The sequence below is a fragment of the Amphiprion ocellaris genome, chromosome 4 (assembly GCF_022539595.1).
Source record: "Amphiprion ocellaris isolate individual 3 ecotype Okinawa chromosome 4, ASM2253959v1, whole genome shotgun sequence".
Lineage (NCBI taxonomy): Eukaryota > Metazoa > Chordata > Actinopteri > Pomacentridae > Amphiprion > Amphiprion ocellaris.
Genome location: NC_072769.1, coordinates 32,230,670 through 32,244,901, shown reverse-complemented (window position 1 = coordinate 32,244,901; position 14,232 = coordinate 32,230,670). Strand labels below are relative to the sequence as shown.

At 41.0% G+C, this 14,232-nt stretch overlaps 2 protein-coding genes across 5 annotated transcripts in view; one reads left to right on the top strand and one right to left on the bottom strand.

Moving 5' to 3' along the window:
- Nucleotides 1-1,083, top strand: part of LOC111583395 (von Willebrand factor A domain-containing protein 7-like) — a 31,691-nt gene extending 30,608 nt beyond the window's left edge. For all 3 annotated transcript variants that reach the window (XM_055010187.1, XM_055010186.1, XM_023292466.3), the window contains one exon: nt 90-1,083. In XM_055010187.1, coding sequence (XP_054866162.1) covers nt 90-470 — 381 coding nt within the window. In that variant the 3' untranslated portion in view covers nt 471-1,083. The remainder of the gene's footprint in view (nt 1-89) is intronic.
- A 3,468-nt stretch (nt 1,084-4,551) lies between these two features.
- Nucleotides 4,552-12,939, bottom strand: LOC111583397 (uncharacterized). 2 transcript variants are annotated; one of them, XM_035958246.2, is made up of 6 exons: nt 12,312-12,939; nt 10,232-10,365; nt 10,088-10,148; nt 8,143-9,951; nt 7,817-7,983; nt 4,552-7,262 (listed from the first exon to the last, which is right to left on the bottom strand). In XM_035958246.2, exons 1-6 carry the CDS (start codon nt 12,580-12,582, stop codon nt 5,895-5,897), a joined length of 3,810 nt encoding a protein of 1,269 aa, XP_035814139.2. In that variant the 5' UTR covers nt 12,583-12,939; the 3' UTR covers nt 4,552-5,894. The 2 variants fall into 2 exon arrangements, with proteins under 2 accessions (XP_035814139.2, XP_023148237.2); XM_023292469.3 differs by having other exon boundaries at nt 7,817-9,951.
- Between the last annotated feature and the right edge of the window lie 1,293 nt (nt 12,940-14,232).

Sequence of the window (14,232 nt, the reverse complement as noted above, 5' to 3'; positions counted from 1 at the left end):
AGACTGTGATGAGTGCAGATGTATTATGATGCTGATATTTTTTGTCACAGAGGCACTATTTCCCCATGTTTGTTCTTTTCTTTGTCCAGATTACAGATTTTACTCCACCATTGTGTAACTTAGTTACAGTGCTGCCTGATGACTGCCCTGCTGATCTGTCCCAGTGCAAACCTTTCCATTGGCAGCTCTCAGCTAATCTCACAGATGGAAATGGAACCGGGATTGAGAGCATTACCCTGCGTCAGGGTGAAGGAACCTTATCATACACCCCACTGAGCGCTCCTATCATCCAGGCAGACTACAACTCTTCCTGCTGCTCGCAGGTTGTTGAGTTCGTAGCTGTCGATAAAGTTGGCAACGTGGGCAGGTGCTATTATGAAATTGATCATTCAGCTGGTCCTCCTGCTCTGACGTTGTCGCTGCCGCTGTGGCTGTGCCTGCTGGTATCTGTCTTCATAGTGAGGCCTTAAAGAGCTTTTGGTTGGATTGTTCTGTATCTTATGTCTGTGCTCTGCAACTACCAGGGCCAGAGTGAGACTCATTTTCAGCCCTGGAGTTTCATTAGACCGGCCCACTTTAGGTCACGATCTATTATTATTAAAATCATGTAATTATAACCTTACACGTTAAGTCTACAATAGCACACTGTTCTGTAAAGCCTTGTATTTTTCTAAAATATTTCCAATTCAGTGCAAGTAAGGGCTGCTTCACAATATGGATTTGTGTCAACGGTAAATGGTCTGTATTTATATAGCCCAAAGCGCTTTATATTATACATCACATTCACCCATTCACGGCAGAAGCTGCCATGCTATGCGCTGACCACGACCCATGAGGAGCAGTTAGGGGTTCAGTGTCTTGCTCAGGAACACCTCAACATGAGCCCTCTAGGCCAGGGATCGAACCGGTAACCCTCTGGTTACAAGACGGCCACGCTACCCACTGAGCCATGCCGCCTCATCTCCAATATTACTCTTCACAACAATATCAGAATCTATATTTTGTTCAAACAAGTGTTCACAGATATCTAAACCTTGAAAATGAAATACAAGAATAAATAAAAAAATATGTATAAAATAAAAAGTGTTGCACGTTCTAATAACACTATTATCTCTATTTCCTCTGCAAGGTAACAGATCCATCACTGATTTCACAAATATGAGAATATGAGTTAAAGGTCAAATCTCCAACACTATTCTTTACAACATCAGAATGTATGTATGTACATCCTGTGACTTAGGGTGAGCAAAGTAATCAAAACTATCAACCGACTCATCTTCATCTGTCTCCTTCCTAACTTGTGGTTCAGGTTTCTGCTGCTGAGCTGCTGCCTCTGTAATCAGTCCCTGAAGAGACTCTGCTCTCCCTCTTATACTTCCTCTAGTTTCCCTAGACTCGCCTGCACCCCTATCACAATTTAAAAAAAAAAAAAAAAAATCTCTACACACATTTTGACCTAACCAATTAAGATATTTTCAATGGCAAAATATGCAGGCTTATTTTATATTACTTTCTTTCTATTCCCTTTCAGTTGTGGGCTTTGTGTATTTTCTATCTTACTTTTAATGATTAAAAAACAAAATGGGTCACTGCTATCGTTTGGACGTAGAAAGTGGTTATACTGGAACTAATGGTTGCTAGTTCACTCTGTTACAACAGCAATCCCCTCATCACTGCTGGCTCCTGGCTCTGCTCCTGACACTAAATCACTTTTAAAAATGCTCATAATTCTCAGCACAAATCTCCTCTTTTTACAAAGCCTTCTGATCAGTTCAGATCAGTTTCATTAATAGATAATAGATGCTTTATTTGTCATTGCACACTTTCATATACAACGAAATTTCATTTGAGCTGCCCTGCCAATGACAGCTCCGGCTGCTGCGCGGCACCTTTCTTGAGGAAAAAAAAGAAAAAGACATGTTGGGATCTGGGTAGGGATAGTAGAGGGTAAAAGAAAAAAACAGCTCGTTGTACCAAATGAAACCTCCAATGTTGGGAAATTCAATTTGAGAAGGAACCTAAAAAAAAACAAACCCGCAAACAGGCAAAGCATGACATAAGACAAGGATAGTTGGGATAAGGATGTGGGGAGGTGGAGGGAGGAGCACTGCACAGTTAGCCGGTTCCTGTGCAGGTGCACGGATTCCTGGCTCCTGTGTATGGTGAGGAAAGCTTGTGGAGGTGGGAGGGAGGGGGATATGGACATGTGTGTGTGAATGTTTAGCTCAGTCCTCAGTTCGAGTCCGATGTGTGTGTATGCATGTAGCCCATCTTCTTCCGTCTCAGACCTTCGGTGTCTCAGTTCGCGAAGGTGGGAGCGCGATAACACAGCAAGGTTGCTATGGAGACGTCCTCGGTTGGCCCGGTCCAAAAGTCAACAGGTGTATATGTATATTATATATATATATATATATATATATATATATATATATATATATATATATATATATATATATATATATATATATAAATAAAAATAAAATACATGATAATGTAGTGCAGAATCATCTAGCATCTCTAGGCAGTTCTCATATAGAGCAGGTCTACACCATACTCTTCATTATATTAATTCTAATAACATTCACTCAATGAGCAATCCTACCTTCCCACTCTAGACTTGTGGGCTCATGGCTGCTGCTTGGTGCTGGACCTTTCTTCTGACTCTGAGGGGCTACAAGACAAAGTTTCCCAGTGATGTGGCGTCGCATCTTACTATTATTTAAATTATATAATCCTATGTTTTACGCCACAACGTCACACAATTCATTGACTTGATAATTAACGAACTGTGGTTTTAAGGAAAAGTTCAACATCTCGCCGTCCCCGTTTCCGCGAGCACGTTTTAGTGAAAAAATCTACAATTTCAGCACATTTGGCTGCGTGTGATTCCAGAGCTTTCTTCTTTTTATTAATTCGTGCCTTCTCCGAGCCACCCTTGCTCTTTCTATTTTCCATCTTTCAGACACCTCTGACCGCGTGCACGGACGTGTTACATCACGGTGCGTCTGCAAAAAATAGAAAAAAGAGCTGCCAGTGGAGGCGGCCCAGGGACCGCTGCAGCAGTAGACGTGATCAGCCCAGTGCCATGACTGAACACCGCCCCCGCCTGGCAACTACGGTAAATTATTCAAAACAATGTGCCTCTTTGTTATGCTCAATGAATGATGAATGCATACCTGTCCAAAATAAAATTTTAAATTAAAAAAAAAAAAAAAAAAAAGTCACTTTTATTGCATGAGTGAGCTTTTTTCCGAGTGTTTCCCACACATCTCAGTTTTGCACACAAAAATAATCTGGTTTGGATACTCTTTGGTTGCTTGCCAATCAGTGGGAGCAGAAATCCAAATTTAATCCTTAAAATGCAAACTACAAAACGTGTTTTCAAGGGAGCTTAGGAACACTAAGTAGCTTTGGTCTATTTTACTTCTGTCACATTTTATTTGCTGTGGGCTGATGTTTCACAATATAAAGTCCTGCAATGCTACTGAAACAGCACAAGGAGAACTCAAAATTGTTATTTTTGCAATATGGCCCAATTGTAATGCCATAAAAAAATGAATTTCCTTCATTATAAAAACAAACTGCACCTGTTACCACCAAAGGAAAAAATGTTGACTCTTCCAACTACAACATGCTTCACTTCTAAATTTGATTAATGTTTGTCTCACATCTAACCTGTGTAAACAGTTTGCAGTTTAGTCCAGCTCAGCAAAATATTTTTTTTTTTAATTGCATCTCCCAGCTGATACCCTAATGGTGTCTCAGTTTTGATGAAATATCATGATTTTAAGCTTAGATTTGAGAAGTTTTCCAATGGCATACATAAGTACTTCACAAACCGTTAGAAAGTTGAAAGTCGGATGTGTCTTGCTGTCTTTACAATATCTGGTTTTGATTAATGGCATAATTTTTGGCGATTTTATAAACGACAATGTGGCTTTCAAACTCACTGGCAGGTTATAGGATTCAGGTGGTTAACCTATAGTTCACACTCTGGATCACCTGGTTTCTGAAATCCAATCATATTCAAAGCAAATTGACTGGTACTTTCAATTGGTATATAAATGTTAAGTCATTCATACCTTACCAGTTCAGAGAACCTGAGAGAAGTAGGCGTAGGAAAATACACGCAACGGTCAGAGATAATTATGTTGCTATAAATGTATCGATTAAATAAGAATGATGTCGACAGACTCACAGTGGACATATCATTCACAGCACTTCTTACAGAGACCAGAGCTTTGGAAAACTATCCATCCATCCATCCATCCATCCATCCATCCATCCATCCATCATGCCTGGTTTATCCTGTTGTGTCCGCTGACATGGTGGAAAACCTCAGGATACAGCCTTGACAGGTTGCATCGCATCACCATCACATGGAGACAGACAACCATGTATAGTCACACTTTCAGTCATTTTAGAATATACAGTGGTTAATTAGTAGCTGACATGTTACACAAGCTGCAGCACCTTGAGAAGGCAACTGAAGAAGTGTTTAAGAAATAATGTACTTTATATGAATTTAGGGAAAATTATGACGTTAGCAAATGTTTGACCAACATTTTTTTATTCTCATACAGAAAAAAACTTTTTTGACCAAATTTACATTTATTACCCGTATTCTCCAATGACATGACCAACAAAAATATACATCTTGATTTGACAGCAATCTAATCAGTGCAAATTCACAACATGTACAATGATATACATGAGGTTTCGAATTCTAAAAGATGGGTCAATGGTGTTTAACATTGTTTTGAATATAACTAAATGCTTCAAACATTTCCATGACAAAAAAAAGGATTTTGTTAAGCAAAACCGCCTTTTTGTAACACAGCACAATGTTACAAAATACCAAAACAAAAAAAATTTAAATAAAAGAAACAGTGACACATCCTCTTTAGGTATGTCTAGGCAAAGCATGAGGAGACATTTAAAAGCTAACACAAGTACATTCACAGCACTCATGTCAAGACATGAGCAGATATGGTTTGTGGATGTGCTCAAGTGAAACTAAAGTGTTTCTGCTCAAACTGAACATACATTAACTTGAATGAAATTGTATCAGCAGTAAGGTTACATTCTTTGGATGTAAAGAAATTAAGTGAAGATTGCAAAAACATTCTACTGATTCTTGTATGGTAAAAATTCACCCGTCATCCAATACAGATGCAACTTCACTTAATCCTTGTTTGAGGTGGTAAGTTACTGTAAAAGCAGTACAGTTAACTTTTATTGCCATCTGTGCAATAGCAGCAGTAAAAAGCTATGTAATAAAAGAAACAGCAGTATAATATAAACTGTATCAATAACTTCAATTACAGATATTTTCACAGTTAAGCTTAGAGCATGCCACACACAATTCCAGCAAATCCTGTGCATGTTTGTGCACATTTGTACTTGTGCACAGGTCGGAAGGGAAGGCAAATGTGAGGAATTGAGGCAATGGGAGCAAGAGAGATAGCAAATCTAGCAATCTAACTAGCCAAAAATTAACAATCTTTCTTCGAAGTTACAATTAAAATGGGTGCAACAACTTCCTTGTACTGTAAGGTTGCCACGCAACCCACAGACACGCTGCATAAGTGCTAGTAAAAGGAACAAATTATTACTTATCCAGAAATAACTATAGCCCATGAGCCCATTCCCCATGACGCAAACTTTTTTCCATATATCTACATGCTATCTTCCCGTACTGAAACTATTCCGTCAAAACAAAAAATATCTTGTGATGAACACATTAAAAAAAACTAATTTTTTTTTCATTTGATGTACAAATGCATTACATCAAGGAAAAAAAAACACAGCATGTTGTCTCATATCATCTCTGATATTTTTATTTCTAATCACTCTTCTCGGTTGAACAGGGTTCCATCTTGGATGTCTGCCCCTCACTGTGCTTTGTGCACATTTTTAACATGCTTTTTCAGGTGGCCTGACTGTGTGAACTGCTTGGGGCAGTGTGGGCAGGAGTGTGGTTTCTCCCCTGTGTGGATATATTTGTGTCTTTTTAAGTTATTAAAATCTAAAAATCCTTTTCCACAGTGTGGACACCAGTGTCTTTTTTCCCCATTATGCCACCGCAAATGCACATTCAGTTCCACTCTCCTTGTGAATTTTTTGTCACAATAGTTGCAATGGAATGGTTTCTCTCCAGTGTGTATTCGGATGTGAACTTCCACATCTCGTTTTGTAAAGAATCCCTTGTTGCAGATCTGGCAAATGAAAGGTTTTATCCTGCTGTGCACCATTTGGAGGTGCTTGGTGAGGCCAAAACGATAGACAAAGCCCTTCCCACACTGCTGGCAGATATGGATCCTACCATTTCGGTGCACCCGGCCATGCCGTTTGTAACTCTTGGCATCTGGAAAAGTCTTTCCACAAAGTGTGCATGAGAACGGCCTTCGACCTGTATGAAGACCGACATGGCTCTCCAGTGCAGCACTGCTGCTGAGGATGCGACCACATTCCCCACACTGGTTCCTCAACAGATGCCTACCTATGACTGCCAATGGCTCTAAGGGCGAGACAATAGGTGAAGCTCTAACAGCTAGTGGGGGGCAGACAAAGGTTTGATTGTTGGGTTTTGTCTCTGTATTAACAGGCGACAGCGATGATTTCCTTTCCCCTGCTGGTGGCATTTTATCGGCTGGCATTACAGGTGGAATCCACACTTTGGCTCTACATATTTTCACAATTTCACACTTGCCCTGATTCTCTGCTAGCTGGTGTTTCTGCAGTTTCAATTTGTGAGAATTTCTCATTTTAGCTATCGTTTTAGCTTTTGCTGCTTTAGTTAGCTTGACAGAATTTTGACTTTTAAAACTCCTTCTAGGGGTTTCAGCCACTATAGGGCCTTCAACACTTTGAGAAACAGTTTCACTGTTAGTTTTTTTAGTACTATCTGTCTGCAAACTATACCTCGTAAGTGTGAAAGGAGAGCTAAATTCCTTTTTTATCTGTTTAATGCCAGGACTGTTTATAGTGAAAGTTGAATGTGCTGCAGACATTGTAGAGCTTGCATCATTTTTACTATAACTACAGGTCCTCAGACTTACAGCAGCAGATTCATTCTCTTTAGGAGTAGCTCCTTCTCTGGTTGACCTTTTCGGGGATATAGAACAGGATTTTGGTGTTGCTTCAGATCGTCTAGCCTTTGAGTGAGATTTCAGGTGACTTCGCAGTCGGGCGAAAAGCAATTTTTTCTGTAAGTTTTTCTTGTCACAGGTTCTGGTCTCTGTAAAATTATCAGAGGTTGCCTGCAAGAAAATGGAAAGGTAGCTTGAGCGAGATATAAATTACAAAGCAACCACATTACTTTACTGGAGATGCAGTTAAATAGAAGACAGGAAAAAATTACCATCAATACCACTTACAAAATCTGCTCATATAATCTAAAAATTCAACACCTTATTCAGTTTCAATATGGCTTACATAAAATTTTCATTTACATAACTTAAGATAGTGATTAACCACTTAGTCACGAGGGTGATTTCACCTTTAGACAGCTTTAAAGCACCAACTGGGGCAGTGGTGGTGAAACGGTTAAGTTTCTGAACTACTGATCAGAAGGTCAGAGGTTCAAACCCCAATGCGGCCACTGTTGGGCCCTTGAGCAAGGCCCTTAACCCTTCCTGCTCCAGGGGCGCTGTACTATGGCTGACCCTGCACTCTGACCCTGATTGGGATATGTGAAAAACAACATTTCACAGTGCTGTAACGTATTTCTAACAAATAAAGGCAAATAATTATTAACTGCATCAATGTGCAGTAACAGTACAAGTATCAGTTCCTCCCCATGAATTGTGTTTACCTTTGTTGTTACTTGAATCATTGGTGACTCTGCCAGCTGTGCCAGGAACGGAGTTTCTGCTAGTGACAGAGGGTCAGGTGCGTCCTTGGTGGACACCTGTAGGTGGTCAGCTGATTGTTTGTCCTGCACTTCATTGCTGCTCATTTCCATGGCCAAATTAGAGGTTTCTGAAAACAATACACGATTATCTGACTCATCTGTCATCTGGGAGGTATTTGCAGACACAGCAACAGATGTTTCTGTTAAATTGGAACAAATACTAGAAGATGAGGCTGGCTCTTCTGAAAGCCAAAACGTTGGCCTCAATGGCTTCTCTTGTGTTATACCTTCACAAGATCCTTTAGAAAGCAGTCTTGAGACCAAGAAGGATTCTTTGGTTGATATTGGAAATGGCTGTCTGGTTGATCTGACCACTGCAGTAAGCTTCTGTTCAACAGCTGGTGGTAACACTGGAAACACAGATGTTGGCACTTGTCCATCTGACATTTTTAAACTGGAACAGGTTTCTGTTCCAGAAACAGAGGCAGTTTGTTTGGAGGTTTCTAGGCTGTCAGTTGTATCATCATTTTTTTGAGACAATACTGGATTGTGCAAAGCAGAAATATTTAACTCCTGTGACGAGAAAATCAGTTGGGTCGATGACTCTGTAACTGGAGCAGTTGGTTCAGCACTCTTTTGCTTTACTGTCAGTACAGTAGTGTGTGACTGATGTTTCTTTGATGCCACAGCTGACAACCGTGTTGGAATTATAAGTATTTTTGACTGTGATAAGGTTCCTAAGTGCTGTTCTGCTGAGTTCGTGGGTAACTGTGAGGGGAAGACCGGAAAAATATTTCTGGAGCTAACATTTACTGTCTGGGGAACAGAAGAATGGGAAGATGTATCAGGTGGTAACCCTACAACTTTAGAAAAACAATCCTGTCCTGATGATGACCCAGTAGAAAGCGGGGTTGGAGACACCGTTGCAACTTTTTGAGACATAAATGAAGATCCTGACTTTGGCAAGATGATGATTGCATGAGGTACTGCTTTATTTGGTTTACTGGGAGCTACCAATGGCATCAAAGGACGAGGAAGCGACCGTGTGGTGGTTTTAGGTGCAGCGGCTGATGGTGACAATGGTAATGTAGTAGTATTAAAAGGAGATGGTGCATGTTTTTGTTTTGGTATGACAACTGCAATGTGGGCCTGAGCTTCACTGGTTGAAATGGCATCTGTAATGTGAGGAGTCTCAACAGAAGTTGGCTCTTCTGGGATCTTGTCCACCATTTGCAAAGTACCCTCACAGGGAGCAGAGCGGGTCTCGGGTGGTGCCATTCCTTGGGCGACTGCATTTTCCACTGTTGACTGATTCATGGCTTCAACTAACAGCATTGCATCCTGAAGTGTTACTGAGGTGCGGCAGTCTTTGAGGTGACTTGATGGTGCTTGTGATGAATCTGCTGGTGTGGTGTCCAGTCTTTCATTTGCAGATGAAACTTCAGTTGATGGAGAATGAATTGCAACTGAAACAGAGACAGGCAAAGAATCAACCCTCCTGTTTTCCATGTCTTCAAAAGCAGGGTATGATCTGTCCTGGACTGATAGGGTGATGGCAGATGAAGTCTTTTGAGGCTGAACTGGAGATGTTTGCGAGAATACGCCTTCCTCTCTTACCGAAGGGGAATTTAACCCCTTCTGTTCTCTTGAAACATCAACCGATGATGACTGAAGTATTTGTTGTTTCATTTTCTTTGGGGAAGGTCCTCTTCTATGCCGTACGAGCAGATTAGGCTCTGACTGTTTCTCTGTATGGTGCATATCAGTTTTTTCATTTACTGATGTGTCACTGTCTCCTTGACAGTGCTGGGGGACTGACTGGTGTTTTCCAGATATTGTGAGTTCTCCCTCCATCCTTTTTTCTGATATAGTCTGATCAAACTCAGACTCTTTTTGGAGGTCTTCCTTTAATGCAGCGAGTGAAATACTAATTGCAGGCTCTGGGTAAGATAACTGGTTCTGGGTTCCCTGTACCCTGCTACCCATTTGCAAACAGGGGGGCTCTAGAAGTCTGGTCTCTACATACTGTGTTGAACTTTCCTGCCTCACAAGAGGTTCTTCATTTTCAGCTCCACAAACAGAGGTCTGCAGTGAACCTAGAAACAGTAGCGCAAAAAACAACAGAAGAAACATGAGAAGAAGGGAAATAAAGAAACTTAATAATAAAAGTTGCAGGTTTAATTAAATCTTACAAATTACCTGTTAAAAAATTTGACTGTTTAAATCCCTCACCTGCTTGTTCACAGACCACAGTGGGCTCAACTTCCTCCTGCTTCAACACAGACTCCAATTCCTGGAGGAGAGAGGCACACAACCAAATTTTAAGAAGACAAAAACAGTAAAATAATGTATAATGCTGCAATGATACGCACGCACCTCTTGTTTGATTTCATGAGCAATATAGTTGTGCTCTTGCAAATGGTACTGCATGCCCTCATGTGTGTACTGCTGCACTTGGTTTTGCAGTGACTGACAGTGCTCCACCAGTACTGTACGGACAGGGACAAGATCTGGAAACAAAACACACAACATCCAGACAACTGGTTATTTTTAAAACTACAGTCCTGAATCTTTAAAACAGGGTTGTACTTAATGATGCACATCACTGAACTGGAAGATAGCGATGTCCATAATACTTACTTAATACTGAGGATGCTTTAGTTTCCCTCAGTCATTTGGCATCTGAGTGATAGTACTTATAATTTAGGGTAATTTAGGTTTTTTAAAGTCCCTCTCATGGAATTGAATAAACCTCTAAAATCTCATGTCTCTTCATCAAAGATACACATTTAGAAACATTGTCATGACAATAAAAACAAGTGTGACAAATGAACTACCAAAATGGATGCATTCTGGGGCCCTGCATTAGTTACAGTCCCATTCAAGTTTATTTTGCTCATACTACATTTGCTGTATCAAGCTGTGAGTGCAGTTACAACACGGCTCCTGCTGAGGTGTTGCTGAAGTGTAGAGGAGACACTCGCTATGGGCTTTGTAACCCATCCAACCGAGCATACAGGTTCCCGAATGACATTCAAAACAAACACAACGATCTTGAACTAATAGCACAAAGTCAGAATAACTTGTATCTTAACTTTCCTTTGGCCTCAATAACGCCAAACAAGTGCTTCCAATAGCTGTGGATTGGACCTGCATGATGTTCAGGAAGACCTCTGCACGTTCATCCTAATAGAACAGCTTCAGTTTGGCTATATATTGGGATGTCTGGTGTGAAAGTTAATAAAAAGTCCACTTCAGTTCAGACAACTTCTTTTATCCCACCAGTCTATTCATTTGTAGCCCAGTGCCCAATCCATACATTCAATATTGTTAGAAAACCAGATATAGTTAAAATGCCAGAAAAAAATATGTTAAAATCATGGGGATAGTAGGAGGAACAAGCTACAGTAACTAATAACATAAAAGATAAGTTCCGGTTACAGATGTGGTAATAAAAAAACAAACAAAAAAACACGCTGTTCTTTCATACAGAGTGACATTGGTGGGATAAAAATTGTAGCATGACCATAAATTAATAAAGCGTAAAGAAACGTGACCACATCTTGCATAATGTGTAGCCACAGGACATGAGCTATGTAGGGCTATTGCCATACATGAGTCATGGATAAATACATCCATCCATCCATTATCTATACACCGCTTAATCCTCACTAGGGTCGCGGGGGGTGCTGGAGCCTATCCCAGCTGACTCAGGCGAAGGCAGGGGACACCCTGGACAGGTCGCCAGTCTGTCGCAGGGCTACATATATAGACAAACAAGCACTCACACATTCACACCTACGGGCAATTTAGAGTAATCAATTAACCTCAGCATATTTTTGGACTGTGGGAGGAAGCCGGAGTACCCGGAGAAAACCCACGCATGCACAGGGAGAACATGCAAACTCCATGCAGAAAGATCCCGGGAAAGCCGGGACGCGAACCAGGGACCTTCTCGCTGCAAGGCGAAAGTGCTAACCACTACGCCACTGTGCAGCCCATGGATAAATACATAGAATTTAATGCTATTTTAAATATTATTTTCAAGGAAATAAACATATGTGATTGTTTGGTTTGGTAAAGAGCATTAACCGAAATCACATCACATTTTTTGAGAGGTGTACAAAGAAAAAAAAAACAAAAACACCATTCCCAGTATAATCATGACCCATACTGTGACATTTGTTAAAATAATAACAATGTGACTTTTAGCATATAGTTCCTCCCAGTTGCAAAGCTGTTCCCAGAACCAAAGTACGGTTTCCCTCTCATTTTTGATCCCACGCTCCAGATAACACTCAGATCACTGAGATAGCAGCACACAGGAGCTGTCTGATGTGTTTCCGTTAACATTAATATACTTAAAACGTACACACCATCACGTAGGATTATCGGACAATTGCCTTGAAGAGTTTTACACAACTAATGGTGGCTAACAGGCTAATTTATAACTCACCACACTGGACAGCACTGTCGCGTTTCTCAGAGCCGTCGTTTGGTCCTGAAACGGTGCAATTTTCTCCGTGATCAACAGCCGTTTGGCTTTTTGCACTTTCGTACAGACTACATCGTGTTTTGAGGTCTTCATTCTCCTTCTTCATCCTGGATATTTCTGCCTTCAGCTCGTCCACCATAGTTTCGAAAAGTTTCGTGGTTTCTGCCACAGCGCTCTTCAGCATGCCGTCCATGAAGGAGGCGTACTGCGTCTGGAAATCGTCCGCTGACATCTCGGTATGTTTCACGGTTCCTCCACTTTCCGAGACGAGTCCTCGTCACGCAGCACATTGACGGCACCGCTTTTAAAAACACGACATTAGGAGCCGCTTCAACATGGCTCCTTCACACGCACAGACGCGCTCTCGTTCCTGCTGTGTGACGCACATCCACTGAGGAAGGTGGCCCAGCTGACGTCCGATAATCGTCCACAACTGTAAACGGTTCTGTTTTCTATCAGTTTACCTAGTAAAATAACAATAAACTAGTACTTTTGGTAGTGACAAATCACCGCTGACACCCTGTGTACTACTGCTGACCAAAGAGCGTCGACAATCCGTCACTCTTCTTCTACTGCCTAGGATGCTTCCTCTTCTTCTTCTGTGAGATTAAGGCAGACTAGACGCACATGCGCACTGCTGCCCCCCAGTGGTCATATGTTGATTTTCCATTGACATATTTCTGCTCAGGGCTGCTCTGTTGCCTCACAGCTAGAAGATCCCGGTTCGCGTCTCGGCCTGTGATCTTTCTGTGTGGAGTTTGCATGTTCTCCCTGTGCATGCGTGGATTTTCACCAGGTTCTTCAGCTTCATCCCACAGTCCAAAAACACGCTGAGGTTAATTGATGGTTCTAAATTGTGGTCTAAATAGGTGTGAGCCTGTTTGTGTCTCTATATGTCGCCCTGTGATAGACCTGTCCAGGGTGTCTCCGGCCTTCGCTCAGCTGGGATAGACTCCAGCACCTCCGCGAGCATATTGAGGATTAAGTGGTGTATAGATAATGTATGGATGGATATTTCTGTTAATCTGACAGCAACTAAATGTGTCATGAATGAGCACCCTATATTTTCAGTAAAAGTGTTCAATCTTTTCAGACAGGGGATTTGTACCATTGCTGGCTTCATCAGCTGTTAAACTGATGACATTCTGTCATTCAGACAAAAGTAAATTTTTCTACTGATGTTTCTACTGTTTCATTCAGTTGAAGAAAAAATACCTCTAATAAAAACATCCTATTACCTCCTGTGCTGCCTGTAGGCACCATGGTCCTATTACACTTACACTGTTTTTTATAGCATTTATCCTCATCATTTTGTCCTGACTAGAGCCTTGCTTGTGTTGTAGCAGATGTACGTCGCTTTGGATAAAAGCGTCTGCTAAATGAAACTGTAGAACTGTAGACATGAACTCCACAGAGAGAGGCAGCATTTGTCTTTAAGACAAATCTCACTTCTAGTCAACTTTGCCGACAGTAAAATAAAAATATCTGGCCCTGAAGGAGTTCGGGACTTGGACAACCAACATGCCACACATGTTTTAACGGCTTATACTTTGTTTATTCTGATGTGAAGAAAAGCATACAGTGGACCCTGATGTTAAATCCTGACCAAGTCACTTTCCTTGTTGGTGATAATATATAATTAGAATGAATCAATGGACTCCCTGCTGTTGTCCTCTATGTAAATGCACATAGTTGTTTGGATCGTAATCCTGCAGATATTTGCTCAATTTTACTGGAAACAACAAATGAACATGGCATTTGGTCTATGAGGAAAGTACACAGAGTAACTTGCTGCTGGATCCTGTCATGAAGTAATAGCTTTCCGCGCTGGGGATAATTTATATTAATGAGTATTTAACTCTGTCTTCCTTTGGAAATCCTT

Excerpts from the sequence above, each read along its gene's own strand:
- LOC111583397 (XM_023292469.3), bottom strand. The coding sequence starts at position 12,582 with ATGTCAGCGGACGATTTCCAGACGCAGTACGCCTCCTTCATGGACGGC. Across the intron at positions 10,149-10,231 it reads CTCATGAAATCAAACAAGAG|GAATTGGAGTCTGTGTTGAA; the intron begins GTGCGTGCGTAT and ends TCTCTCCTCCAG. Across the intron at positions 7,263-7,816 it reads TGATTCAAGTAACAACAAAG|GCAACCTCTGATAATTTTAC; the intron begins GTAAACACAATT and ends ATTTTCTTGCAG.